A 12,145-nucleotide genomic window follows, 5' to 3' on the forward strand; every position below is an offset into this window, starting at 1 on the left:
TCCAGGATAAAGCCTGTGATCAAGGCAGCCTCCTCCCAAGCCCTTTCTGAGAATATTTTCTTACATGATCTTAGGCCTCGTACTGGATCCCTGAACCAAGGTACATTTGCATTTAGATATCTACTTTAAAAATGTCATTATGCAATGAATTGTTACATTGTTCTATCCTTCTGCTTTCTTGAAAAATGACATTCTATGATGGAAAGTCATGCAAGAAGTGTGATTCTATTCCTGAAATATTATGTCATTCAGTCACTTTGGAGGAAGAAAAATCACTATAATAGGACTGGTTCCTGGAACTCTGTTGGTATAACCAACGAGGAGAAAAAAGCAGAAGGCCTTGTTATTAAATTGGTGCCTGAGCTGCTTGGAAATGATAGAATGTATCACCAAGTTTTCACATTTATCTTTGAAACTGTCCCTATTTACGGGTTAGCACTTAATCTGATTGTGCATTAAGCAAGCTGGATTGGTATGTGCAAACAATGTGTACAGATCAGATATTTTCATGTGTATCTAGTTATGCAACTAAGAATACACCCAAGTGGCATCTCTGTACATGCATTTGTCTTGTTTGTGCAGAATTTACTGTCTGCATCTCATTGACAAATCACTAATACTTGTGAATTACTAGAACTATCTAGGTCGATATGATTTCTTTTACTTTAATTTCATTCATTTTTTTCACGTATTTTAATATCTGTTCTTCAGCTTCAACACTGGCATAGCTGCGGCTTTAAATCATTGCCTCAGCCACTTCTGTGTGCCAATGTAAGTTGTTTTCCTACTTCAACCATGCTGTTTTAATTGCATTTTTTGGTAGAAAGCTCTTGGTGGCAGTGGCAGCTGAAGCATCTCTTAAAGCACCAGATATGTTACATCTAAAAGTAATTTAACGCATTTTTTTCTTAGAGGTAAGAGATGTTCTAAAAATGTTCTTTTGAATAAAAGAGGAATCTGATTTCAGCTAATCTCAGATGTGAAAATGAAGAGTCACTCATGCATATTAGGGTGTATGGATGTGCCCATAAACTCAGCTGGGTTTGAACAAAAGATTAAGGAGTGAAGATACTTTCTTCACTGGCAGATTAGTCAAGAAAATGCATTGAGGTATGATTAATGCTATGACATTCTAAAAGCTGAATTTAAATTGAGCATAGCCTGTACTAGAGTAATGAATCTACTTCTAATGAGATGTTTGTAAGTCACAGATCAGATTTCACAAGAGATTATTGAGGGTTGCAGGCCCCATTGAGATTTCATGTTTTTTCCAACCTCATTGAGCCTTGTCATACTACAGATGTTCCGAGACCTTTCTACTGCAAAATTCAGTATTTGTGTTTAATTCCAAATGCTGTTTATATCTTGAAAAAAATATTGTTGTATCAGCCATTGCCGACTCAGATCTTGAAGTCAATAAATGGGTGATGGCTGATTAGATTTATGGGTAAATATGTTTGAAACTAAAATAACCTGTAGGAGGAAAACATGAATCTGTTCTCAAAGCACTATCACATTCTGTCTGGAAACAGCTTCAGAATTAATTCCCTCCCTTCTGAAGTTAAAATTGTTGAAAATGCTTAATATTACCAGTGAAGAAGACATTAGTAACTGGGGATCTTTTATATGATTTGTAGAGAAAATCAGGAGCTTTCAATTGTTTCCAATGTGAAGTGTAGAAACATAAATACTCTATCCATGTTTTTTCATTTGTGAAAACTAATTTCATTGCCTATTGAAGAAAAGAGTGGAAATAATTATGGGAAAAGGACAAATGCTATAAATATAAGAGTTGGACTTAATTAAAATAAAAAATTGGTTTGCAAGCTGATTACAAAGTAAATGTTCATCAATCTAACTTAAATACATGACAATAAGTTGCAGATAGTGGAAACCTCTTACATGTTATTTTAAAAAAATAAATTGTGTTTTATTTTTTTCCTTTGAAGGGTCCAGATCACCAGACAAACTTATTTAACCATGGAGCTGTTCAGAATATTGCACATCTGTTAGTCTCCACCTCCTACAAAGTAAGACATTAAAATTATTCTGTATTTTACATACATTTATGAAAGGAAACAAAACGGATATTATAAAAACTGTCTGCATATGAAATTAAACTATAAACAGGATTAATATATATTTCTAGAATAACACTTATTTTTACTTGTGTGGATTTCTATCAAAACAAGACCTATTGTTTTGGAGTGCTTTATAAAGTTGAAACACCATTAATTAAAACAGAGCTGGCTGTTGTTGATCCAAAGGAGAACAGTCACTTAGCAACCCAATAAAAATGGTCTACTTTGTTAAACAATAAACGAGAAAAAGAAATTAAGCTGAAAGAAGCAAATGTGAGCTGTTCTAAACAGAAGTCCTACCTGTGAAAACCTGGACATGGAAGGTGTGGAGGCCACCAGCTACCTGTGTTTTGTGCCAACTGAATTTCTGGAGTCTCAGCTCCATTCTCTGTTATGTTTTGGAAGTCTGTCCTGGATGATCTGGAAGTACAGACTCTGGGGAAAAGCATCATGTGTACCTGTAGTGTGGTGACAAGGAGGGTCAGCTAGCTCTTATCATTCTAAGGCCAAAAGTTCAGATCCTGAGCACAACCTTAGGAGTCTGCTGCAGGTTACTTAATAAAATGTTGGAGTGTATAAAATGCTTTCTGAGGCTCATCTGTCTGGTGGGGTTTTTGAGGGTTAACGGATGTCTGCAATGGAAATAAATGAGATCTGTCTGAAGCCAATCCTATCATCTCTTAAGCAGTTGAACTTTCATGGACTTTCTTACAAACATATCAATTTATGCACCACTGCCCTGCTCATCAAATATGAATGTAGTCATGCTGAAAATAAGAAACACTTCCAAAGTATCCAAACTTATCTTGAGTTTTTTATTACAATATCTAATACAAAATATCTAATGTGTTATCATGCCATTTTTTATTTTATTGAAAGTAGGTTATTTGCTGGTTGGTTGAGACTGGATGAGACAATGGTGCTTGTCTATTTTGATCTCCTACCTAATGCAGAACATCTTGATAAAGTACCTTTCAGCAGGAAAACCAGTCTTTAAAAGAAAATTTCAAGTGAAGGGGAGTTTGGTGCTCTGTTCCAGGGGCTTGTTAAATCTCGTGTCCTTTTTGTTTGGTTTTGGGTTTTTTTTTATAAATTCAGTAGGAAGTATGTGGTCTTCAGTGTTTTGTTAATGAGACTGATAAACTTCTGGGTTTTTTGTCTTTCTGTACTAAATAGTTTTTGCTATGATCAGGCAACATTTTGATAATTCTCCCATTAGCTGAACGTTTTTAACCCTGTATCGTAAGGTGGATTTTCCAAGCTATGTTTGGCTTGGAACCTTTTCTAATGGCTCTGAATCTTTCCTAATTTTTTTCAAAGACTTGCTTTAAAATAAATAAATCAGAGCAAGGTGAAGGGTTCAAGTTGCTTTTCCATCAACAAGATATGTCTAGTGTTGCATTAAAATATATATATTTAGTCCTATCTTACTGGAGAGATGTATAAAGTATTCTCTATTTCCTCCTTTGCTAGCTTGGGCAGACCTTTACATTCCAGGTACTGCACTGCCCTTCATACAATTTCCTCTGTTAATATTCCTGGGATTAACAGCTTCATCGTGCTCTTAGCTGCTTTCTTAGTGCCCTGTGGTAATTACACCTTCTCAGACTTATAATGTAACTGATAGTTTTTGTAGAATACATGCCATCTCATTCTCGTCCTTCTCTATCTGGTTTCTTAATATTCAGCTGGATAAGAACTTAACAGGAAAAGCCAAGTGTATCTTTCCCATGTGTTACATCATTTCAATGTGTGTCTTCACCGCGGGCGACATGTCTAACACCAAGGGACTACGCTTTTACAGCGGCATGGCAGATAATGGTTTCAAGACCATATTTACATACTTTTCCAAGTGCTTGTGTTCCCTGGTTTTTGTGTATCTACTGAACTAATTGCCTGAGGTAGACATTACTAGTAAAGAAAATAGTCATCATAGTAATTTTAATATCATAATTAATAGAACAATATTATATAAAATAATTAACCTCCAGCTAGATTTCAGTTGTTCTCACTAGAACTTTTACTGCCCCCTGTCTCTGACTTCCTTCTGGCAGGGATACAGCTCTTGAGCTGTGGGTTCGACTTTTTTCAGTGCTTTTTTGATACATAATCTCTGCTTCCTGCTGCTTTGAAGTGTACACTGTATTCATTAGATTGTCTGAAAAGTAACAGAAGTGTTTTCAAACAAGGCTTTTGTTCTGAAGCCAGGTAGCCTGTCTGTTCCTCCTAAGACTTTGCTACTGTTGATGAGATCATACTGTGGCTGTGATTAGATGTTGTAAAATTAATACACAAAAGTGTTACCGACTTTGCTGTTGTTGTTTACCTTTAGACTTCTGTGTTTCTAAGACTTTTTGTTGAGGAGGGTGGGATGGATCTAAACCTAACTTGCAGTAAGTGCTTTCTGCAGTGATGGGATTCTTGAGGTCAAAATCTTGTTCATTTAGCTTTGTTTTCACACTAAGAATGTGGTAACAGAAACATGGAAAGAGGTGGATACAGTTTAAATATATGTAGCTATAGAAAGTGAAGGCTAATATCTGAGATTCTCCATCTGGAAGGGTGATGGTGGGTGGTCTTTCCTGTGTCAAAAAAGAAGTTACAAGGGCTTCATCATAGCCTAGTGTGACTGGGCAGGCATGAAACATTGTTCGATTAAACCGAAACATGGGTTTGGACTGGAGGAGGAAGAATCCAGCATGAAGTTTGTGAATCATTTTTGTACAGGTGATACCTGAGGCTGTGTTTTGGCAATAAAACTTATGGTATATATTTGTCTTAAGATTAGTTCAGAATCACTTCAACTGGATGAAACTCTTCAAACATTTTATTAAATTTACCTTTAAAGGCTTCTGAAGTAGAAATCTCAACTTGTATTTCTGATTCTTTTACATACTTAGGAGTGCTGGAAAGAAAAAGTCCTATTGTTATGATACTTCCATTCTTTTGTTGCTGTTTGCACATTTGTGAGGCATCACAAATAAGACCAGTATTTCTGATTGTCTAGTTACACAAGCTTTATCCTTGCTTGTCTTTTTCACAAATAGTTTACAACATAAAAGGATAATTCCCACAGGGAGATCACAGGAGTTAAGGTGTGAGTTAGATGGTTCCATCTGCCTTTTATTCATCATCTGTATTTCTTTTCCATTACACAGAATTATTTTTCTACAAGCCTATACAGCAGTATAGACCAATTTTGCTTTTAAGTTAGTATTACATTTGTACTTCATATACATTATGTTTTTACACAGGTTCGAATGCAAGCATTGAAATGCTTCTCAGTTCTAGCCTTTGAAAACCCACAGGTATCAATGACTCTTGTAAATGGTAAGTATAGTGCTGTGGTTGCTTATTTGACACTCTTTGACTGGCTGAATTAAAATTACTTGGAGTTCTCTTTCATTGCTTGCAGTGTCGGTCGATGGAGAATTGTTACCACAGATTTTTGTGAAGATGTTACAAAGGGACAAGCCAATTGAAATGCAGCTCACATCAGCCAAATGGTAATTTTTGTCAGGAATTAGAATGAAATAGCATGCAATTTAATACTTACTTTTTAACTGTTCCCTTTTTGCTTGTTGCAAAGTAATATGTGGGCTAAAATCTTAGGAATAATTATAGATATTATTTACATTATCTAAATCCTTGAAAAAGTGATTCTCACCTAATAATCTTTATAGCATAACCTTCACTCTTTGCTGTACATAAATGGGAAAAAACTTTCCTGGGCAGCAGTTTTGTCAGGAATATGTATTCAGACATACGGATTTTCGTAAGCTGGAGTGGGATTTTCACAAGTAGCTTGGATTTTATTAAGAGTGTTACTCTGAATAGGCTGTGGTCAATCGTATGTCCTTACAGAGTACAATACTGAAATATCATTGTGTAGTACAAGGTAATGTCCTTGCTGCACCGCTGTTCAGAGGGCTCACTCAGGTGACTGGCGTGTGGTGAGATCTGTGTGCGCTAGAATGACAGAGCAGAGCTAATCCCTCTTCCCAACTGTTTTAATTAAAATAGATTATTCTTTAAGCTTCATGTGCTCATACAGCAGAATGACTGTTAGTAATTAATTTTATAGTTCAAATCAAACTTTCCCTTCTGGTGTGGGCACATTTCTGTGTGTTCATAAGGTCTTTCTACCCTTTGATAAAATGTGACCAAGTTCCATAACAGCGACACCAGGGTTATACTTAGTTCATAAGCTGGGAATTGATTCCCTTTAAGACACTTTTCCTTTTGTTGTGTTGATAAGAACAGAATAAATTACTTCAGGGGGTTAAAGAGATAAAATTACCCATTGCTATAAACTACTAAAATTATATGTAACTCAAGAGCTTGGTCACTGATGTATTGTTTGATTATTCTTTTAGGTTTTGGTGGCTTATTTTTGACCTGGATCAGTGGGTTCTCTGATTCAGTTCACCAATTTCACTGATGCTTGTCTCAGTGCAAGGTCTTGAGGTTCTGGGTGAGGAACAAGTGGGGTAGGTAGGATGGTCTCTTTTGTAATGTTGCCAGGTTATGATGACTTAACCCATTCATGAAAGCAATTATAAAGATATTTATTGTGTGGGGGTTGTTTTAAGTAATCCCACTCCACATGGGAGGTCTGTCTGGGGACCTCCCACCCTTCCTTCCAACCACAGTTGGTCTATGCAGTCTGGTTTTACTGGTTTGTTAGGTGGCTTAGTGAAGAAGGCAAGTTAAATTAACTGCAATGCAGCAGTCTCAGTTCTGATTGATGTCTCTTTGAGGATTCAGAGAATACCTACAGAATTAAGTATTAATTATTTTTTTTAAAAAAAAAATATCTCAAGATATAAGGCATGATAAGTCACGAAGGCAGGTTGGAGTTAAAAAGAATTATTCTGGCTCTGGACTGTGTCCTTATTTTGGGATGAATGCTCCCAGGACTATTCGTGTTCTTTACTGATCTCCTTCAAATTGGAAGGAGTTGGGTAGACAATCCCATCGTCTGCAGTTGCTTTGCTGTACTTTGGCTCAAGTGGACCTTTGAAAGCATGGAAGAAAATGATGTGGTGAAAAGCAGAAGAGAAAATTGCAGGAAAATTGAAGACAAACCAGTATCTTGAGTTTAAGATTGGGTTTCTAATTAGTCCATGGGCAGTCATCCTTCTTAGTAGGACAGTCAAGGCCTCAGTTTCATGACAGTCCTGGGGTCTTGCAAAGACTTACCGGCTTTTCTTCTATAAATCCATTCCCTACTTGATTCCTTTCAAGTCAGACTTGCTCTGTTTTCTGTTTTTCTAATGAGAGTAGTAGGTGAAATTCTCAGGTACCTTTTCTTCCCTGCTTCTAAAGTAGATTTCACTCCTGCCTTTCCAGCTTTGATCAATTAATCTGCAGTTCCTCTCTGATTTGTTAATAGAGTCCATGGAATGCACATGTAGAAGGGGGTTTTTAGGCATTTGTGAAGCCTTTTGTTAAAGGCATACAAAGCTATCTTAAGAAGTTTCCTTTGTTTTTCAACAATTGAAATAGACCTGGAAGACTCAAGTTTATACCTCTTGACGGAAATGGAGTAAAGATCCTTCAGTTGAGCAGTAGTGTTGGCACAGAGGGAAGAGCAGTAAGCCTCTTGGGAGAGTGATTTGCAGCTACAAGTGGAGCAGTAACCTTTTCTACTAAAATTACCAGAATTGCTTCCAGCTAAGCCAAGCCAATTTTACCTGAAGTAAAAATACTTTTAACTTTTTTCACGTTTGAAATAGAGCTACTTTCTGGCAAATAGGGTCTAGCTTGACTAAATGGCAACTGCAAGATGGGTGCTTTTCTCCTGATTGTTCAGGTGTGAAAATGAGTATTTCCTGCTGTCAGCTGCAAGGCTTGGGCAGTAAAAGTTTATAAAATGATCTCTATGCTAACAGTCAAGTCTTATCTTTTATCTTCCGAGAAATAATACATTGAAAGACTTCTGATTATGGGATTTTTAGCTGTGTCTGTCGCTGGTAGGTTTGGAACAGGATCAGTGATCTCACCTTCTAAGAGGTGAAAGAACTCTCTTTAGGCACTTGGAAAGAGCTCAGGAATACAGTAAAACACACTATGGTTACAGTATGTTAGCATATTACTGCTTCTTAGCTGAGCAATTATAATTAACCTTATATATGCTTTTAACCTGCCCAACTGAGAGTTGAACTGTTAGTTTGAAGTCACCTTCACTGAAATTCAGTTACTTTTTTAACCTCAGCTGTGGCATGATAAAAGCCAGTTACAGTGGCTTAGTTCAAAAGCTACTTGAATGTTTCTGCACTGAATGCAGAGAAGTTATCCTCCAGCTTCATTCCACTTCCCTGTAGCAGAGAAGAGAAAAACTATAAACCGTGTAAAGGTAAACCACTTTTGCATTGCTGGTAGCTTGAAGCACGTGTACAGGTAAATTAACAAAGCAACTTATGCATTTGTCTGTTGTGTGTCAACATTGTAGCTTGAGACCTTGGAGTTGTCATATCCACTCAGTTGTTGTCTAATAAACAACAAATGCTGGTTTGCTTCAGTGTCAGACACTTAACTGACTTTATCATTAGCAAGGATGCGTTTATTCTAGCAGAGTGTTAAGGTATGCCTGTGGACAAGCATCATAATGATACTGCATCTCCTAGGCTAATGCAAAGCTTGAATGGTTTCTGACTGAGCTGTCAGACTACCAACCCTGCATTAATTCTCTCCTGACTGTTTTAAGTGCTTGCCCCTGCTGTGTGCAGCAAAGGACAGGTCTATGTATATTGGCTCCTTTATCTTAATTTGCTTGTTTGTGGGGGTTTTGCAGGTAAAAAAGGTTTGTGGATCAATCGGGTTTGATGATTAGACCTTTTTTGACCGGTGTGTAGTGTATGTATTGATCAGTGCTTCAGCAGGATGTCTGGTACTAGAAATGTGCTTAAAAGTACGCCTGTAGTAGTTCGTTCGTGTGCCGAAGTCCACTAATTACAAATGTATTTGAACCAATGGTAGAACAAAGGGCAGTACACTTCATTAGTACATTTGGTTGTTTTACAGTGTCTTAAGTGCATAAACCCCAGTGATAGGTGAATGTATGTTTTGTTATGTTGTTACAGCCTTACTTCCATGTGCAGAGCTGGAGCAATACGAACAGATGATTCTTGCATCATTCTTAAGGTGAGCTGGTTAAACAGTTTTCTGTTTACAATGTTTTTCTCATCTAGGGCTATCCTGGTTTTGTGTGTCTTGTATAAATAAGAAGTAGCACAAAAATCTGTTACATTGAAGATTTCAAAGCACAGAGTTCTCCTGATGTTCTTATTTAAAAAAATAGTACCCTAGTTTCCCTTTGTGTCTTCAAGCATTTATGGTGACATGGCTTTTTGAAGAAGTTTTAAATAGTCATGCTGAAAGGGGCACACATCCATTTGAGGTTTGTAATCGTTTCAGTAACCATTTGTAAGTAACACAGAAACAATATTACTGCCTTGGTTTCTGTATGTGAACAAGGTACTGGTTTGTCTTTTGACAGCTTATTTGACAAGGCTGTAGTCAGAATACTTGCACATCTATTCATGGAGTCTGTTATGAGCAGATGATTTCTCAGGTTTCACTGGTTTTTTGTGTCTGCTTCATACTTTGGCTGGGGATATTTGTTATATACAAGAAACCAAAACTCATGTTGAAATACTGATTTTTATACTACATGTGACTTATTAAGGAAATTCAGTAAAGGAAATTTCATTAAATGCCATAGGAATGTAATCTCTTAATAGTCATACTTCAGTCAAAAGAAAAAAAAAAGGCTGTTGATGAGCAAGCATATCAGCCAGAGATCAGAGAATACTAACACTGCTTGTTTCTCCGTGAGATATTGAAGTATTACTGTAGTACTGCAATAAGGAAACATGTTCATTTTCTTTGATAATTACTTTAGCAGTCTGGCAGACTCCTAAGCTTTTAGCGTGTTTTTAGCATCCTTTGTTCCAGAGAATAACACATAATTCAGACTTAAGGAAATACAGTTTAAATGCCTGAAAAAATATTTTTCCCCCCCTATGTGCCCCTGTACTAAGATGGAGGAGACCACATGTGCTCTTGGAATGAGTCTTAGCAAGTGAAGGGTCTCATCAGAAAAGCAGTCATTGTCAAGGTTTGGTGGTGTATGGTTTCAGACCCCGTAATGTTTTTTAATAACAAAGTTGGTTATCTTTGGCCGTGGAGGCCCCGCTGCGGTATTCAGATCCTCTTGTGAACAGACAACTAGTACGTATGTGCCTGACCATAGATTGTGCTGCAGATAGCTCCAGTGTACTGCTTGAAGCAGCAGGTGCTCACCGTCAAAGGCTACTGATCGGTGCCTTCTGACTGTGGTCTGGTGCGAAGGTGGCTCCTGCAAGCTTACATTTTAAACCAGAAAACTATCACCAGTCTCAAGAGCTGGCCCTTAGTCCTGCTCTTCAGTAACGCTGGGGAAAGAGTAGGTTATGTGTAAGATACTGCAATAAGAAAGCATATTAATTCCTTTCAATATCCATGGCAGCAGAGTCTGGCATATCTACAGCTCTTGTTACTGGGATGTTGGTATTCATCATTCCAGGTAATGACAGATTAAAAAATCCATATGTGGGCTGAGACAAAGGCCCATCCCTCCTGTCTTTTTACACAAGGAAGTCCAAAATGCAATTCATTCCAGTGTTCAAAGTGGCATCTGTTCTGCGCAGGCATTTGGTCTTACAGCAATTGAGGAAGCCAAGCTGTGTTCTCCCTCCTTCTCCTACTTACCTTTTTTCAAAATCAACACTCCACTTGCCTGATTTCTCTTCTTTTTCCTTACAACACCTGCAGACTGAGGGCTACAATTCGATGCTCCTAAGCTATCTTGCTCCTGCAAACCTCATTCTTCTCTTGAAAATTTCTTCCCCTGAGAAATCCTCCACTGTCTGCTTAACCGTGGGCTATGTCCTGGTCAGGACGTGTGGTATCCGGAACTGTTCTGCTCTGGGGGGAGGAAACAGGGGGCTGCTGCCGTAGCTAGAGGTGGGTTATTGCTGGGAGCTGCCTGCTAACTGCCGGCGTGGAGCTACGCCTGCCCTGCCACGTGGGCTGAATGGATTGCTGCCGTCCTTTCGGGCTATTATGAGCTGATTTGCTTGCCAGTCCACAGCGACAGGAGCACTTTCTTTTTCTTGGGAGCTGCTTCTCAACACAAGTAAACTTTTTAAGTTGTGGACTAAGATTTGTTGTAATGCTTGAGAGTAGATTAAAGAGTGAGGAGAGAAGGAAGGCACAGAACCTTGCCTTCTTGTTCAAACAGTGCAGGGTAATTTCTTTTCTTCTGGGGTCACTCCAGGAGCCCACAGTTTCAAGATAACACACTGTCTCAGTCTGTGGTAGATCCAGTCACAAGTTGTTTGACCTCTGGTGAACTAAAACAAAGCGATGCCCCCTTTAGTTTTCAGAAATTATTGAAGAGAGCTTTGACCCTTTGCTATCAAACTTTCTTTATTTAGAGGACTGTCAGGGATATGTTTTTCCAAAATGGTTTTGATTTATTTTCATTGTCCAGTTGGAGTTGTGGGTTGGCCTGTAACGTGTGGAAAAATAAAATGAGTTAGGGTGGGGAGAAGGCAGGGGAGGCTGATAAATAATGGATTTGATTGGAAGGGAAATTATTTTTTTGGAATCCTAATAACCAAAGTGACTGTTTGTCTGTGTAGCCCTGATGATATCCCAGAAATACCATGTGAATTAAGTATTCAACCTTTATTGTCCATTTTCAGACTTTTATCTGCTGGCCAGAAAAGATCAGGTGTGCTTTGTGGCTCTTCGTCTTACACCTGTAGTACAGTCCCCTACTCCTCTGCATTAATTACCTTGTACTGACTTGTAGGTGTGATGAAACAGTTAAAACGTGTCCTGTGGAATTCTTTATTTTGTTTAATTTTAAACAAGTGGGATTGCTAAAAGTTGAGAAGTGTGAGATTTCTGTTTCTTGGGTGCTTGCAGCCAGTGATTTAACAATGTCTAGCCCTTGAATGCCAAGAAATAGCTAATTTCAGGATATTTGACCTTGGAAAGAATTGGGAAGTACA

At 37.9% G+C, this 12,145-nt stretch overlaps 1 protein-coding gene across 7 annotated transcripts in view; it reads left to right on the top strand.

The window, feature by feature from the left end:
* The window catches only part of ARMC8 (armadillo repeat containing 8), an 85,814-nt gene that overhangs the window by 46,476 nt on the left and 27,193 nt on the right, over window positions 1–12,145 (top strand). For 5 of the 7 annotated variants that reach the window (XM_080409765.1, XM_080409763.1, XM_080409762.1 and 2 more), the window contains 5 exons: window positions 712–771; window positions 1,950–2,030; window positions 5,336–5,411; window positions 5,497–5,587; window positions 9,167–9,227. In XM_080409765.1, the coding sequence (XP_080265891.1) occupies window positions 712–771; window positions 1,950–2,030; window positions 5,336–5,411; window positions 5,497–5,587; window positions 9,167–9,227 (369 nt within the window). The remainder of the gene's footprint in view (window positions 1–711; window positions 772–1,949; window positions 2,031–5,335; window positions 5,412–5,496; window positions 5,588–9,166; window positions 9,228–12,145) is intronic. The other 2 variants (XM_080409766.1, XM_080409761.1) reach the window with 1 other exon arrangement.

This window comes from Falco punctatus, assembly GCF_963210335.1.
Source record: "Falco punctatus genome assembly, chromosome: 13".
Taxonomy (NCBI): domain Eukaryota; kingdom Metazoa; phylum Chordata; class Aves; order Falconiformes; family Falconidae; genus Falco; species Falco punctatus.